The sequence below is a fragment of the Crocuta crocuta genome, unplaced genomic scaffold (assembly GCF_008692635.1).
Source record: "Crocuta crocuta isolate KB4526 unplaced genomic scaffold, BGI_CrCroc_1.0 scaffold141, whole genome shotgun sequence".
Lineage (NCBI taxonomy): Eukaryota > Metazoa > Chordata > Mammalia > Carnivora > Hyaenidae > Crocuta > Crocuta crocuta.
The window spans coordinates 3,159,639-3,175,269 of NW_027527951.1; the positions used below are offsets into that span (position 1 = coordinate 3,159,639).

The window sequence follows — 15,631 nt, forward strand, 5'->3', positions numbered from 1 at the left end:
AAATTAAAAAAAAAAAAAAAAAGGTTAGTTCTTTGAAAAGCTAACTCCTATAGTAACTTCTGAGATTAAAAAAAAAAAAATCAGTAATTAAACCAAAAGAGATTAACAGATCTTAACCTGATCCCTAGAGTTCCAGGCTCAAAAAATTAGACTTAACGCATTCAGCTGATACAGGGAATAGTTCCTGATTTCTTAAGGACTATCAGAGTTTGTCATACTCCAAAGATTACCTACAAAAGGCCCTTTATCTTGGGAAAATTACTGCTTGGGTGTGCACAAGGAAATAAGATACAAATCCACCCTGTCAGGACACCCCCTAGTGGAAATTCAGCATAGTACATACAATTTGGGGTTCCAAAAACATCCTGGGTATTTAGGACTTAACACAGTGGCTCAAATGGACTTTTTCCATGCCACTGGCTATAAATACACCATAGTTATGAGCCTTATTATTCATCAAGCAGTCCAAAACAAGCAAACATGTCATCTATACATCTATCCACAAAGGCAGGTATCTGAATTAAACAGAGGCAACTGGCTACTTATAATTGAATCTTAATTTTAGTTTCTGAAAGAAATAGAACAGAAATTTTAGATGAGTCTGTTAATATTCCTTAACTCAAGGAAAAAACTTAAATAAAAAGGGGTTTCCTACTTTAAAAAATTATTCTAAGTCCCAAATGAGGTTATTAAACTTCTTGAAAGGAATCATATTCAAGTTAACTAAAGTCAACTCACTAGAATTTGCCAATGATCTTAAAAGTCTGAAAAATGGTTAGGGTAAAAACAAATTTAAATGGAGAGAATAAATGAGAATATGAGCAGTTCAGTATTTGGCCACAGGGTTTGTAGCTCTTCCCTAGGCCCCAGTGACCCAATCCTGCAATGAATGGCTACGGGACACCACCCAGGTGCACTCCATTCAAGCTTTGTGAACAAGCTATTCAATCAGTGTTAGCATTAGCATAGGTTAAAGAATGCTTTCACTTTGACATGTCCTATAGATTAATTTCTACTTGGGCAGATAATGGATAGAGCCGTAGATGTAGAAATAACAAGGAAGAAATGGGGGGAAAAAAACCCAAAAAAAAACAAACCACCAACTCTGCTTCCAGGAATCAAGATAACAGGACGTAATCAAACTAGAGTGGGCCACTCCCTGGATGGAATTTTAAACTATTCTACGGGACTGCCCCCTTAATATATAAAGAGACTATTAATATGGAAATATTGTGAATATTTTTCTCTCAGGAGTAGCGATACATTTTGTCTAAACTATTCAGCTTCTTTGGTCTCCCAGTAAGACATGACTCAAATGGCAGATAGCTGAGCGCTCAGGGCTCCATCACGGCACAGTGAGGTGTCCAGCCCTGCAGGAGTTTCAGGTTGACCAGGAGATATGATAGGTGATGAGTTTGGAAGGCAGGTGGAAATCAGCTTTAGAAGATCTGAGCTGCCATGCTAATGAGCCTGGACTTCATGCTGTGAACAATATGGTCACCCAAGGGTTTGGAGTAGGTTCTCATCAGCATAATCTTTAAGCAGGCACATAACAAATTCGAGTCTGCTAAGATAACCCTACGTTGAAGAGCAAAGGCTGGGAACAGGGAAAGACGTTCAGACTCTTTCTAAAGTCCAGGCGGGAGGTGATGGAAGCACATGGGATGAGGCAGGACTGGGATGGAGGGGATCAAAGTACACGGTAGCAACAGAACAGTCAGGACTCATGAATGAGAGCAGGATGGAGAATTAAAGATACTACTGAGAGAGGTTCCCAAGCCTGGCACTGGCCATACCAGGAAATTCAAGAAGGGGCAAAAAGGAGTTGTTAGTTCAGCTATGAGACTTGTCGATTTTAATGAATGGAGTGGAACAGCCAAGACAGGTGTGTGAACTTGGGAACTGTCTCAGAAATTAGATGAAGCCATTGAAATAAATAGATTACCCAGCTAGAGGTACACAGTGAAAAGAGGTCGGAGCATGCAATCCTAATCATTACATCTCAGAAGGAGGGAGGCCAGGAGGACTGGGAAGACCAGAGAACCCAGAGAAAGAGAGTTTTTCATGGAAACTGAAGACTGGAGCTTCAGAGCTGGTTAACAGGACCACATTCTGTAGAATGATCAAGCTGCACACTGGATTTGGCAATTATGGGAGCACTGTTACTTCTTCATGTGATACTGGTTACCCAGCAATATTTTCTGAACTGAGGTAACCAGACACAGATTAGAGCATATACCAAAAATGCTGGAAAAATTTTTATAGGATGGTTCCCTGCTCATACCAGCGACATCAAGAGATGTTTTACCAGGTCATAGAAGTTGATTTTTAGTAGCAATAGATTTGGGCCTAGCATGTAACATACACCACATAGAAACTCAATGTTCATTGGGTATATGATCTTATTCTGTGTTAGGAAACAAGACTATGAAATGGCCCTGTAGGGACACAGTCCAAGTATCCCAATGGTTGCTACCTAAGTTCTGAACTAGGCTCACAAGATTTAATAAGACAGAGTATGCTTACCCCATGTCAATTTACAGTTCAAGACCTAAGAAATCTTGATTTCTAAAGCTCAGACATGATATTTATGCATATGATATTTAACAACAGAAACCAGTTCCAGTACAGACTTAAAAACTGGCCATGAATTCCAACCTTTTAGTAACTATCCTAAGATAGGAAAACAATACTGTATAAAATATTTGGTATAACAATTCTTAACATTATGGTTTGAAGGAGAAAGTACTGGCCAAGTAGTTTTATATGAACACTTTTAGAAATGATTTTTTAAAAAATTCTAAATCTAAGAGGCCTTAAACAGAACTAGGTTTCTCTAACCAGAGAACAATACAGTATTTGAGATTAAAAACCAGTAAATCACAAAGGAACTTAAACATTAATGATTAGGGACCATTCATGAGATATTAGGTACTACGATAGCACTAATGTCTTTAAGTGCTACATTACTCAGATCTAGGTGGTGGGCTTTTACTTTTCCTGGATGGATTTTAACTAAATAGACTTTAGACATTTAGATATAGATAAATGCCTAATTCAGTAATTAGTATTTTAAAACTGTGAAACCTTTTAAGTTAAGTGGTCTATTAATTAACTACCAATTATCTTGTCTGACTACCGTATCAATAGAAGTAAATTACCGACTAGCTATTTGACAGATTTAGCCCTTTACCATGCAAAATTTCTTCAGAACATAAAAGGCCTGGAGTTAAATGCTTTTGCTACCCCCTTTTGGTTAATCAGGGATCAATTTGCTGCTCACGTATAAAGGCCAAACGCAGCTCTTTGGTCAAAATGGATCTACAGATAAACTGCGTTGTAAAAACGGCAAGCTAAGAGTTGACTCCTCTTAAAAAATAATAAGTGAAGCTACATTAATGTTTTGGGGGGTTTGCAATTCCTGTATGGAGGCCAGCCTGCCATATTTCAAAGGAGACTAGAGAGGTATTTTCAAGTTTTGTATCACACAGAGATACAGAGGGAGCCTAGGTGAATGGTTTCTATGATTACGCTCCAATGAAAGTGCGCCGTATTGCACACATTTTCCTGGTCTTGTCCTAACCAAGAATGTCACCCAACAGATGATACTGACTAGAACCCACTCCAAATCCATCACTTCTTGACCGGTGACCAAAAGAAGGTTCCTAGGAGAGCTGCTGGTGATAGAATACTGGATGATCAAGTATCTCAGCAGAGGGGGGGGGGGCTGTGCAGAACAATGGCAAGTACTGTAAAAACTTCCAATTGCTTGGAAGTATAGAGTATGAGATTAAGAATCAAGGAAGGAAGGCAGGAAAAATCCTCTTCTTGAGGCCTAGCCATTGGGAAGGAGGATGCATGGTTGCTGTACACTCAATTGGAGCTTGATTCAAATTCGTTTATCAACACCGGCCTTCTCATAGTTGATAACCTTGCACCAATGAGCAGAGTTAATATACTACAGTAAAGATGAGCACACAGGCAGGGCCAGAAGAATGGAAAACTTGTACAGGAAAACAAAAGGAGATACAAACAACTATGAATGTGAGCCAGCACCATTTTGAAATCTCATCAATCTTAGGCAGCTTGAATTAGTCTAACATATTACTTATCTTTTGAAATTTCAGAAGACAGGCCCCTGTGAGTATCCTCCGAGTAGGCTACCTTCTGAATATTTAAGCAGAAGTCTAGCTTATTCTATCAACATTTATTGTTTATTGAGTCTTAGGAGTTCTCTTGCAGGGAGGGTAAAACGAATAGAAGTATAGAACAAACTGCCTTCAGACAGCTTGCCATCGATTTCAGAATTTCAGGGCACAATGTGTAAAAAACTACACCAATGAGGGGCGCCTGGATGGCTCAGTCGGTTAAGCATCTGACTTTGGCTCAGGTCAGGATCTCAGTTTACGGGTTAGAGCCTCATGTCGAGCTCTGTGCTGACAGCCAGCTCAGAGGCTGGAGCCTGCTTCAGATTCTGTATCTCCCTCTTTCTCCGACCCTCCCCTGTTCATGTTGTCTCTGTCTCGGTCTCTCTCTCTCTCTCTCAGAAATAAATATTAAAAAAATTACACCAACGAGCATATACTGTACAACAAAGGAGGAGAATGAAGAGATGTTGCAAGAGATTAGTAATGGCAAGAAGAGAAAAAGCTTTAGACAAGTCATTTAAGGGCAGCTTCATCAGAAAACAAGGGATTGGACAAGACGATGTCTAAGGATCCTTGCAGCTCTAATATGCAAAAATGCCAGAAAAGGGCTGGAGTGGGGAGGGAAGATTATATTAAGAACTTGAGCTAGGACTTAAAAGGTAGAAGAGTGGAGGAAGAGGGTCTCCAGGCAGAGGCAGTAGTAGAAGGGTTCGGAAGTGGGAGCACCCACAAGTTTTCAGTGGAAGTCCACATGGTTTTCCATTTCACTACATGTGACTTTAATTCTGGGTCACCATCAACATACCATTTAGTGTATTATGAAAACAGACATCGACTGCTACTTAAAAGTCTGGCTCAAGACAATCTGTTCAAATGACCAAACAACTGTTTGCTCAGCCGATTTACGTTTAAAAATGAATGGGGCAACTAACTTCTTTCCCCCATCCAAATACAGTAAAGAGACACACTGGTTATTTTCTCTAGAAGGAAAACAGCATATGCCAATACATCTTTAGACAGCTGTCATGCACATTTTTGCTAAAGAGGACTACTGGAAGGGAAGCTGAATTCAGGTAGCTTTTACATCACTGCATATTCACACCTAACCCCACCCCCAATCCCTATAAAAAATTATACTTAAGTCTTCCTTTAAAGTTTAGTTGCTAGATCCCAACTTCTTAAAAGACTTGTAAGTCTCGGCAAGAAGTCAGAAATTCCAACTCTTAAATGAATTTTCTGACTCAATATTGAAAATAAATTCTTAAGTTTAGATGCTTAGGGGAAAAACAGCTGGAGAATTCAGGAGCCTCCCATATTTTAATATGAAGTGACGTCATTACTGTCAAGGCTTCCAAGAACTCCCTAAATTGTGTAGTTAAGCAACATCTCAAAGCAAAGTAAGGACTCTGGGAAGGTGGTATGTGCTTCCTTAGTATATAGATTCAATTCCACAATAATTTTTTCTGTCGGAGATTTGGGTCAATTTTCTCCTTAGATTAGAAAGTAGTCTAATATTAAGAGGTACAGTATATCAAATGATGTGTGTTTTCAAAGCTAAAGCTATGGATTTTCTGTGCTTAACACACTCTAAATTAGCTCTCATTTTATAAGGATATATAGCGAGAAGAGGCTGCTTTCCTCTTCAAGGTATTTAACTACAGACTACATGGCGTTTCTTTAAAAGTGTGGTTGCATTTGCAATTGTAAAACTTTACAATTCAGCAAAATCATCATGCAGAGAAAGCAGGCAAGAAGGCTAAACTTTAGAGCATTGTGTAGGTCAGAGTTTACAGTTCAGAAACTGAGGATCATCTCAAAGGCTTTTGGGGAAAAAACAGTCCTGGTGTTAGTTCACAACCAGCCCACCAATGGCTGTATATCGGTTTAAGGATGACGAGTTGACGGAAATCAACTGGAATTTCTAAGGCAGTTCCATCCTTATTATTCAAATATGAAAACTACAGGTTCACCTGCAATTCACAGGTCTTTTATTTCAAACGGTGGTTGCTTGTTTTACTCAGAATTATAAACACATGATTCTTGATAAACTGTATTGCCAAGTTTATTCATTTGTACTGCCCTTCACTCACCTGATGCTCCCCCTTGCCTCTTGTTCTTGTGGACCCACAGCAGCAGGGACTTTTATTCAGTTCTCCACCCCCGCGGTACACAACACACACACACACCCCTATGCACATGCTCCCCGCCCCCCACAAGCACACTTAAATTCCCCCAAACCGTATTTGGTAATCTCCTTACTCATTTAAAACACTGATAGGAGTTAGCTCAAGTCAGCTCAAGTCAGCTCAAGTCATTTATGTGTTCGTTTCTAGAGGTTTGAAAATGGGTTAAATAGAGCTCATGTTTGAAAATAAAACATTAAAAGGAAGCTTCTTTCAGGATCAGAGAAGTGGTTTGATATCCAAGGAACAACATTTGAATAAGCACTTCTAAAGCCAGATTAAGTTTTTAAGCAGTTGCTAAAAAATTAATGAGGTTTAATGTGACCTATTTAAAAGAAACAGTTCTTTGTTGTGTTCCATTAGAAGGCTAATCCGCCTATGGAAAATACAAAAGAAAAAAACAAAACAAACCCCCCAAATCCTACCTCCTTACCCTTTCTTTATTGGCTCTTACCTGTCAACAAAAGTAAAGGGGAATTACTTCAGAGGAGGAAGGGAATAAAATGGGTCAACAGTGTATAGTTATAGGGGCGAGCTTCACACCTACCATTACTGAAGTTTAGCTGGAAAACTGTTGCTCCGGGGACAGAACTAATCCCAGAAGGCCCTCCTTCCCTCTCATCCTTAGACACTGTAGTAGTCCTGACAGTTAGAAGCTGCTAGGGTTTTAGGCTCTCCTTCCCCAAGTCTCCCCATCCTTCTGCCCCTTACACAGCGACTCTGTCGTCCTATCAGGGGACTTCTGTTCTCCCGAGAGAAGCATCTGGTAAGCTGAGAAAGTTCTGAGATGTACTCCCATCAGGACAATGCCACAGACCCTGTGGCCGGTCAATGGATGTGAAATGACTGCCAGGGTGGCCTGACCACTCCCAATGGACCACAAATGCTGATCTCAGAATCTCTGGCACTTTCAAAAATGTGGCTGAGCGGTAATTTGGAAGCCTAAACTCTGACTTCAGGAATTCATAAGAACAACCAATGTTTTACAAACTCAACAGAAAGTAAAACAAACAAACCCAGGGTTTTATGCTCCCTCTAGTTATTTTTATGGCAATCTTTCAAACTAGTTCAAAATGTTCAGTCCTTTACTCTCTCAAGAAAGGCTGCATGGGAGGGGGAAGAAAATAATTATTTGATAGCATACAGTGTAATTCACAGTGGGGAAATAGCAAATTAGAAGGAAGCTTTGTGGTGAAACAGTATAGGTGTCTTCCAGGCTGGTACTGAAGTCTGCCTCCTTCCCAACCTTCTCATTGGCGAAGGCCTAGCAATAAAAACAAGGATGTTTATATTTACCCAGAAGTGTGCGTGGCAATTGACCATCATGGTCCTCTCAATGAGCTCATCGGGACATTCCAGAAGGTGATGCCCAGAGACCACACCGGCATTATTGACCAGGACTGAGACCTCGCCAACCTCCTTGCGGACCCTTTCCGCCGTCAGGTAGACATTCTCCCTCTTTCCCACATCACAGGTGTAGGTAAAAACCTGCAAGTTGCAATGGGGCAGAATTTCTTCCTCACCATTTCCAGCTGTCCTCGGAAGTCCAGATGAAAGGGGGGAAATGGAACAGAGAAGGGGTGGGGGGTGCAAAACGTGAGTCACACGGCAATCAGTAGGACAAAGATCACACAAAACAAAAATACTACAGTGAGCTTCAAATTTCTAACACCATAAGGCTTGCCAATGACTGAACTTACAGCTGCCTTCCTCCGCCAAGAGTCTTTGGGAATTACAGCAATTTACTGGATAACTTTGCTTAGGGGAAAATCATGTAATTGTGACAAGCCCAATACAAGTCAGACCTCATGGGATCAGCTTCCTGGAGCTAAAGACACCTGGAAAGAACTGATCTCAGCCCAGAGAGTAACACCCCCTCCTCCCAAACACAAATACTACATGCTCCTCTTTTTTTGAGGACCAGGGGCCAGAACCAGCTCTTACTCTCTTAGGAAGAGCACCTTCAAAATGGGAACCTTCCTTAAGGCTCACAAATCAAAACTGTAGCTAACAATCTGAAGTCATCCAAAGCCAAGAAACGAACCTCCAGTTTCTCATGAAAGAACGGAGGTCACAGGTTTGTTTTAACTGTAACAGCTGAGCTCTCCCCAGAAGCACCTGGCATAAATCAAGTTCGCAGGTAAATATGCAATTTTACCGCAGAAGATCTCAATTTTAAAAACCAAAATCTCTTTCCTGGTTTCTGAATACCTTTATCTTTTAGGTTTCAGCAGGGAACACAAATATCTGTGTTTGCTACCCCTCCACACCACTGTTGAAAATGTAACCGTTTTGACCTTTGGTTTTCTGACCTAAAAGGCAGGTGCCAATACTTTCGGTGGAAAATGATCGATATGGGGTAGGGGTGGGGCCCAAGTTAATCTTCTCTGTGTAGTTCAATGTTTTTTTCCGGAAATGAAAAATTTTGTCAAAGAGCAAGAGCCATTATCAAATTTCCTGGACCAATATTTATAGTTGGTTGTGGTCTCTGCTTTGTCTTAAAAAAAAAAAAAGTCAGATTCAGGTTAATAAATATACAGTGAGGCAGATTTCCTGAGGTTATCAAAAACATGGAATAAATTTACATTGAGTCTTAAATCCTCCAAGCGCTTTCAAAGAGAACCTCTCTCAATCAGGCTGAGTATGTAACTCAGCACTTACCTGTCTCTGGTGCAACAATGTATTTTCTCGCGGCTAAAGTTATAGTGAAATCATCAATGCCGCCCTAGCCTCGGCGGTTCAGACCACGGTAACATACAGACATGCCTCGGTCGATTCTGAGGACAACTTCCCAGACACTTTGGTTCCCAACGCAAAAGCGAGTGAAGCGTTTCTTAGGGGTTCAAACCTGTGCTAACACGTTCCGTCTTTCCTAGCCTCAGAGGGTTTAGGAAACCCGACATTCGTCCCCATAGAGACGGGACCTCTGTAAAGACCAGGGTTCGGCACACCTTCCCCCCTTCCACAACAGAGGTGACCGTGTTCCTTTCCCAGGGGGCCAATTCCCCTCGCCGAAGACGAGGGGGGAGGTTCTCCTCCTCGAGAGCGGGGCTGACCCCGGGCTGGGGGTTCGGGGCCCTCCCGGGGAGCGCTGGGGGGGGGGGACGAGGCTTGAGCGCGCGCGGGTCCGAGTTACCTTGCAGCGCCGCGGCGTCGGCCGCCTCCAGGTCGCGGTAGATGTGGCGCACCATGCCCGCCGTCTCCTCGTTGCTCTGAGTGTTGATGTCCCAGAGCACCAGCAGCGCCCGGCGCCGGGCGAACTCCAGCGCGAAGAGGGGGCCCAGGCCGCTGCCGGCGCCCGTGATGAGGCACACCTGGCCGGCCACGCTCTTCTCCTTGGGCCGCACGAGCCAGCGCGCCGCGGCCAGCACGAACGCCCAGAGCACTTTGAAAGTGACCACGAAGAACTCCACCACGATGTTCATCGCGACGCCCGGAACCCCGCACGAGTCCAGCGTCCGCGTCCGCGCTCAGCCCGCGCAGGGCAGCCCGGCTCCCGGCCCCGGGGCGTTTGTCAGAGCCGCCGCGACCANCGGGAGTTGTCAACTTGACCCAAGTTGCGAGAGGGTGGGAGAGTGGGGTGCGGGGCAGCGGGAGCGCCGGGAAGGGGCGACTCGTTCGGCGCAGTCGGGCGCTGCCCCACGGCTTGCAGCCACCCCGCGGTCTCGTGTCCCCCGCCCTGCACGCCCCGCGGCTGTCACTTGGGCACTGGGCTCCGCAGCGCAGCGCCGCTAGCAAGTCGGAGCGCTCCCGGCCGCCTCTGAGAGGGCTCCACGCTCCGCGCTATATAACCCTCGACCGGGAAGAGCCNGCCGCAGTACCCCGAGCATTCTCCTCCCGCCGTCAGGTCCTCGCGGGTTCCTATCTCGCCACTTGCGTTAAGCCTGGGACTCCGACGGCCACCGCTGCGATCAGGCGCTGCGGAAGACAGCCCTGCAGGCTGGAGGAACGAAGAGAAGGACCTCGGCAGCGCGGCCGCACGGTGCCGGCTTCGGGCTAGAGCTGGCAGAGCCGAGAAGGCCGCCCAAACCCGGGTCTCGGGAGCAGCTTAGACTCGCACCTAAGCCGCTGGAACGTGAGCCAAAAGGCTCTCGTTTTCCCTGGCTGTATTCACCCCCGCAATGGTTGCCTACAGTCCCAGTCAAGCCTTGCCCTCCCGCCGGATGGGCAATGAGAGTGGTGCATGCCGGGATTTGTAGTTCGCGCCGCTGCGGCGTGGTATTTGCGTACGTTACTGGGTGGCATACGAGAAGGTACCGTGTCAACGCAACCTAGGGACTAGGACCCCGAGCAGTAAAGGTGTCAGCGCTCTTTGCTCTTGTCATATTGATTAAAGAGTCTAATCGGTGCATGCATTTCCCATACAAGTTTTACCCGAAACTTCATCGTAAGGGGCTGAGTCAGGCACTTCTCAATTTTGCGTCTGCAAGACTAGTTCTCAGTTCCGAGTTCTTTTCTGGCTTATCCTGGGACACCTATGAGTTGTGGGGCTTCGCTCTTCTCGTCTTTAAGTGGACAGTGCGCATGCGCCAACTTCCTCTTTTTCCGGCTGGAACCATGGAGGGTGCAGAGTAAGTAGCTCCTCGTCTTCTTCAGAATCCTTCTCCATCCACGAAACCAGCGACTTTTTGTCTCATTCCCCCCCGGTCCGGCTGTAGCCTGTACCTTTGCCCGTTTATCTGTGTGTTTGTGACGTGCTGTGACACTTGCGGAGGCGCCGGGCAAAGATGGGTTGCAGGCGGCCTTGGGTCAGAGGTCTTGGAAATCCCGGGAACGCGGTGGGAGAGCCTAATGTGTGCGGCATCGGCGAGTTTTCCAATTCCTTTTCAAGGGAGGTGCAGCACCTCTGAGTTGGGGTTTGGGGTCATTCTTGGCTGGCGTTTGGCCCTGTCCTTCCCGTCGTCAAGCCTTTGCTTTTAGCATGTGGAAGTTCAGACCTGAACCAAGGTGGTAGCTGGGTGGTTTTGTTATTTTTCTGAGAATCCTAAGCCGCCTTCTTGCAGTAGTTTCTTCGTCTACGTTTTGCCAACTTTCCGTGGACATTTTAGTTGTCGGAAGTCAGTACTGATCGTGTATTAGATTTGAATTTCTTGTATTTTCTGTGACTGTCATTTAAGTGAAGTTCGTGTTAGAGGCTAAGATGATGGCATAAAAACTGCCTGCGTAAAAAAGTCTGTTTTTCGTCATAGCTTGCTACAGAGCAGCTAAAGGTAGAAGTGCTTGGAGCCGCTGACTGTAGTATTACTAAATGCAAAGCTTTTCGACACAGAAGTGGTGCGGTACTGTGTGCCTTTCGAACTGTTAATAATAAAATTCTGTTTACTAATGCCAGAGAGAAGAAAAAGAAGGTTCCTGCTGTGCCAGAAACCCTTAAGAAGAAGCGAAGGAATTTCGCAGAGTTGAAGATCAAGCGTCTGAGAAAGAAGTTTGCCCAAAAGATGGTAAGTCAACTCTCTTAAGGCACTTGAAGTGGTTTTGGTTGAAGGTGGTATCCACACTTTGAAGAGTTAACACATGCTCTGACCAGGAAAAGGTTTTACTGTGTCTTGGAGCTAAAAATCAGATAAGTAATCGGGTATTGGTTTTCAGCTTCGAAAAGCAAGGAGGAAGCTTATTTATGAGAAGGCTAAGCATTACCACAAGGAATACAGGCAGATGTACAGAACTGAGATTCGAATGGCTCGGATGGCAAGAAAAGCTGGCAACTTCTATGTGCCCGCAGAGCCCAAATTGGCATTTGTCATCAGGATCAGAGGGTAAGTTCAGTCTTCACTGATTCTGGCTTTGCAGGCAAAGCTACATGGTCTCAGCAGAACTTCACATGACTTCTCGGTGTGGAGGGGGCTGGTTCTGGGACATTGGGATTAAAATATTTGGGGCATAGCTAGAACGGTTGGGGGGGGGAGGGTTTAATGGTTTAATTGCAAGTGCTGTGTTGTGTCCAAAGCTCTAAGTGAGCATTTTGAGTTTTAGTTAAGTGTCCTGGGGATTATCTTCAAAAGTAAGCTACACGTAGGTTTATAAGTGCTATTACAAAGACAAAAAAGTAGGAAGTGGTGAAAGGGTCCAGGGAGGTTTTAAATGTCAGAGATTCGTTTAAGCTTAGTTGTGAAAGAGGCAGGCAGGGACGGGATGGAATAATTAAGAAATGCCAGGGGTCTTCGTAACAGAATTCACATTTATTTAGGTGGGACTTGCGTTCAAAATTCTAATGGTCACTTTGTTATCCTTTATTAATGATTCTGATAAAGCTGACTTGGTCCTTTTTCTCCACGGTAGTATCAATGGTGTGAGCCCAAAGGTTCGAAAGGTGTTGCAGCTCCTTCGCCTTCGCCAGATCTTCAATGGCACTTTTGTTAAGCTCAACAAGGCTTCAGTTAACATGTTAAGGATTGTGGAGCCATATATAGCATGGGGGTGAGTCTGTCTTTTCCTGTGAGTTCTTTCTGGCAAATTGGCACTGTTAACGAGGTGAATTTTAGGTGTTTTGATGGTGATAACCCTATTACTTCGTCATTTATGTCTGCTTTTCATATATCAGGTACCCAAACCTGAAGTCCGTGAATGAATTGATCTATAAGCGGGGTTATGGCAAAATCAACAAGAAGCGAATCGCCCTGACAGATAACACATTGATTGCTCGATCTCTTGGTAGGTTCTTCCTATTTGGGGAAAGTTTGGTAATTAGACAAAGTTGGCATTTTCTATTAACGAATCTTCCCACATTCTCTACAATGCTTAAGTTTACAGAAGATGTCAGTAATGATTTCGTTGGCTTGAGTCTTACAAAGCCTTTGAAATACAGCCTTGCATTTTCTTCATTGCTTTATCCTTGATTTACTTTAAACTCTATCCTAGTCTATAATTGTTCTTGCTGAATGTCTTATTCTGTAAAAACAGCAATTATTAATGACCTTAATGTTCAGGTAAATACGGCATCATCTGCATGGAGGACCTGATTCATGAGATCTACACTGTTGGAAAACGTTTCAAAGAAGCAAACAACTTTTTATGGTCCTTCAAGTTATCTTCTCCACGAGGGGGAATGAAGAAGAAGACCACCCATTTTGTAGAAGGTGGGGATGCTGGCAACAGGGAAGACCAGATCAATAGGCTTATTAGAAGAATGAACTAAGGTGAGCAGCTACATCTCGATAAAAGTTTACTTCATAATAAGGATAAAAGTGGTGTTAATCTCATACTTTTTCCATTACATGTTGATAAGGGTTTGGTTGGGTTCTAAGCAATATTGTTGGGGGTGGAACACCATCCATGTTATCTGATTATAGTTGATTTGATTGTTCCTTCCCTTTGAGGGCATTTATGGAGGAAAGAAAAGGCCCAGGGTTTTTTCCTACCTAAAAATGGAAACTGAAGTCCTTTCTTAGTAATTTCCTGGTTTATGTTAATTCCAATTTATTATGGTGGTTTCTTTAATAAGGTTTTTTTTTTCTCCTCCTTTCAGGTATCTACCATGATTATTTTTGTAATCTGGTCAGTTAATAAACAGCTACTTTGAAATTAAAATGTGGTGTCTTGGTGACTTTATGCTAGCCTGACTCTCCTGTCCTTCACTATTGGGACAAATCTTAATGTGTGATAAAATTTTTTATTATTTTGAGAGAGAGACTGAGCAGGGGAGGGCCAGAGACAGAGAATTCCAAGTGGCCTCCAGGGCTTGACCAAACAGAGATCATGACCTGAGCCAAAAAGGACTCTTAACTGGCTGAGCCACCCAGGTGCCCCCAGTTAAGCCACGTCTTAAGCAGGTTTTGCCTTTGTGTACAAAACTAGGATCTAGTTTGTATTTTGGCGGAAAACATTCCTTGGGTTGATTAAAAATTTTTGTACAAAAAAATCGTAATTTTTTCACTTCTAAATTGTGCCATTGAGTAGCCAAGATGAGTCTATTCTAAGAAAGCCTGTTTTATAGGCTTCTGTGCATAGGTAAGGTAATAAGAATTGAATTGATAAATAAAAATACTGTTGCTGAATAACATTTTTATGGCTGGTGAACTGAAGGTTTTGAGTGTAGAACAAATTTTGAAGTAAGTACATCTAGTAAAAGAAGTTTTTGTAATCTTCATTGTGCCAGTGGTGCTGTATGAAACAGGTCCCCTATTTATTCTTTTGACATTTGTGCTAGACTCATTACACCTTGGTATTTATATTTAATAATTTAAATTCTCCAGATTTGGAAGCAGTCTCTCTGGATTAGTGAGTTTATGGTCAGTGAATTCAGAAAAATTTAGAAGGTTCTTTATGAAATCAGTGTATATGTTTGTGCCAGTGTTTTGCAAGAAATAATGGTATCTTTGGTCAACACTATCAGTAGCCAGTATGCATTTGTTAATAGCCAGAAGTCGACAGATCACCCAAAGTAGTGATGCTTTTGGGTGGGATAGGAATGTGAAGGATAGACTAAGTATATTGGCTGTGTGTGTGTTCTCTGCAGGCACATTTCTGTCTTCAGTCGGGGAAATCCAGCTCCATATAAATGACTTTCCAAGTGGTGCCAGAGCCCCAGAGTAGGGACGAGTTGGTAGACCTCTAATACTGCGATAGAAAAGTCTAGAACATTTGCTTCAGATAAGGGATATGAAGGTATTTTGTGAACTGTTAAAACTACTTGAAATGCAGGTTAACCCCTTAACTACAGAAAAGCTACCTCCTAAAAGGGACTGCCCACTAACCAAACTGAAAATCTGGGGTCTGCCCAGCAGGTTGTACTACAAAAATTCACCTCACAAATGTGAATCTAAATGTGTACCCTTTAACATTCCAACTTCATAAAATCTTCCACTAGCTACCCCAGTCTCTTCATGTCCCGAAGTTTAGTTGTTGCACTCCTTGGTTTTTAGCAAGTGCTCGCTCAAATTGCTTATCTTTGAAAGTTCCTTTGTGGTAGGCTGGACCAAGTACTGGCTCTGGAGCCAAACTGGGTTCATATCCAACCTTCGCTTAATTGCTGGGGCCAATAAATCTGTTTCTTAGCAAAAAATGGGAAATTGTGCATAATACCATAGGATTTTAGTGAAAATACAGTTCATGTAAAATGCTTATAGCAGTTCCTGGCTGAGAAGTACTAAGTAAATACTATTTACTATGTATTGTAACTTGAGCACTATCAGGGGTGTACAAATGGAGATGGCCTCTGCTTTCATGTGTCAGCCTAATGGGCAAGATGGACAACACATAATGTAAGAGAAGTGCTACAGCGTTTTTTGGGGTGTTGGGACCACCTGTGAGGTGAATTGACAACCTGCTACTCCCCACCGCTTGCTCTTACAGATTTGATAT

The 15,631-nt window shown here is 43.3% G+C and overlaps 2 protein-coding genes across 2 annotated transcripts in view; one reads left to right on the forward strand and one right to left on the reverse strand.

Moving 5' to 3' along the window:
• Positions 1 to 9,857, reverse strand: part of RDH10 (retinol dehydrogenase 10) — a 26,999-nt gene extending 17,142 nt beyond the window's left edge. Inside the window, exons 1-2 of the mRNA XM_077752438.1 lie at positions 9,468 to 9,857; positions 7,628 to 7,863 (exon numbers count right to left, since the gene is read on the reverse strand). Of these exons, the coding sequence (XP_077608564.1) occupies positions 7,628 to 7,863; positions 9,468 to 9,756 (525 nt within the window). The 5' untranslated portion in view covers positions 9,757 to 9,857. The remainder of the gene's footprint in view (positions 1 to 7,627; positions 7,864 to 9,467) is intronic.
• An 809-nt stretch (positions 9,858 to 10,666) lies between these two features.
• Positions 10,667 to 13,870, forward strand: RPL7 (ribosomal protein L7). Its single transcript, XM_077752439.1, has 7 exons — positions 10,667 to 10,902; positions 11,664 to 11,772; positions 11,921 to 12,087; positions 12,611 to 12,748; positions 12,873 to 12,982; positions 13,258 to 13,467; positions 13,797 to 13,870. Exons 1-6 carry the CDS (start codon positions 10,682 to 10,684, stop codon positions 13,464 to 13,466), a joined length of 954 nt encoding a protein of 317 aa, XP_077608565.1. The 5' UTR covers positions 10,667 to 10,681; the 3' UTR covers position 13,467; positions 13,797 to 13,870.
• Positions 13,871 to 15,631: the final 1,761 nt, after the last annotated feature.

Excerpts from the sequence above, each read along its gene's own strand:
- RPL7 (XM_077752439.1), top strand. The coding sequence starts at position 10,682 with ATGCATTTCCCATACAAGTTTTACCCGAAACTTCATCGTAAGGGGCTG. Across the intron at positions 12,088-12,610 it reads TTTGTCATCAGGATCAGAGG|TATCAATGGTGTGAGCCCAA; the intron begins GTAAGTTCAGTC and ends TCTCCACGGTAG. Across the intron at positions 12,749-12,872 it reads GAGCCATATATAGCATGGGG|GTACCCAAACCTGAAGTCCG; the intron begins GTGAGTCTGTCT and ends TTCATATATCAG.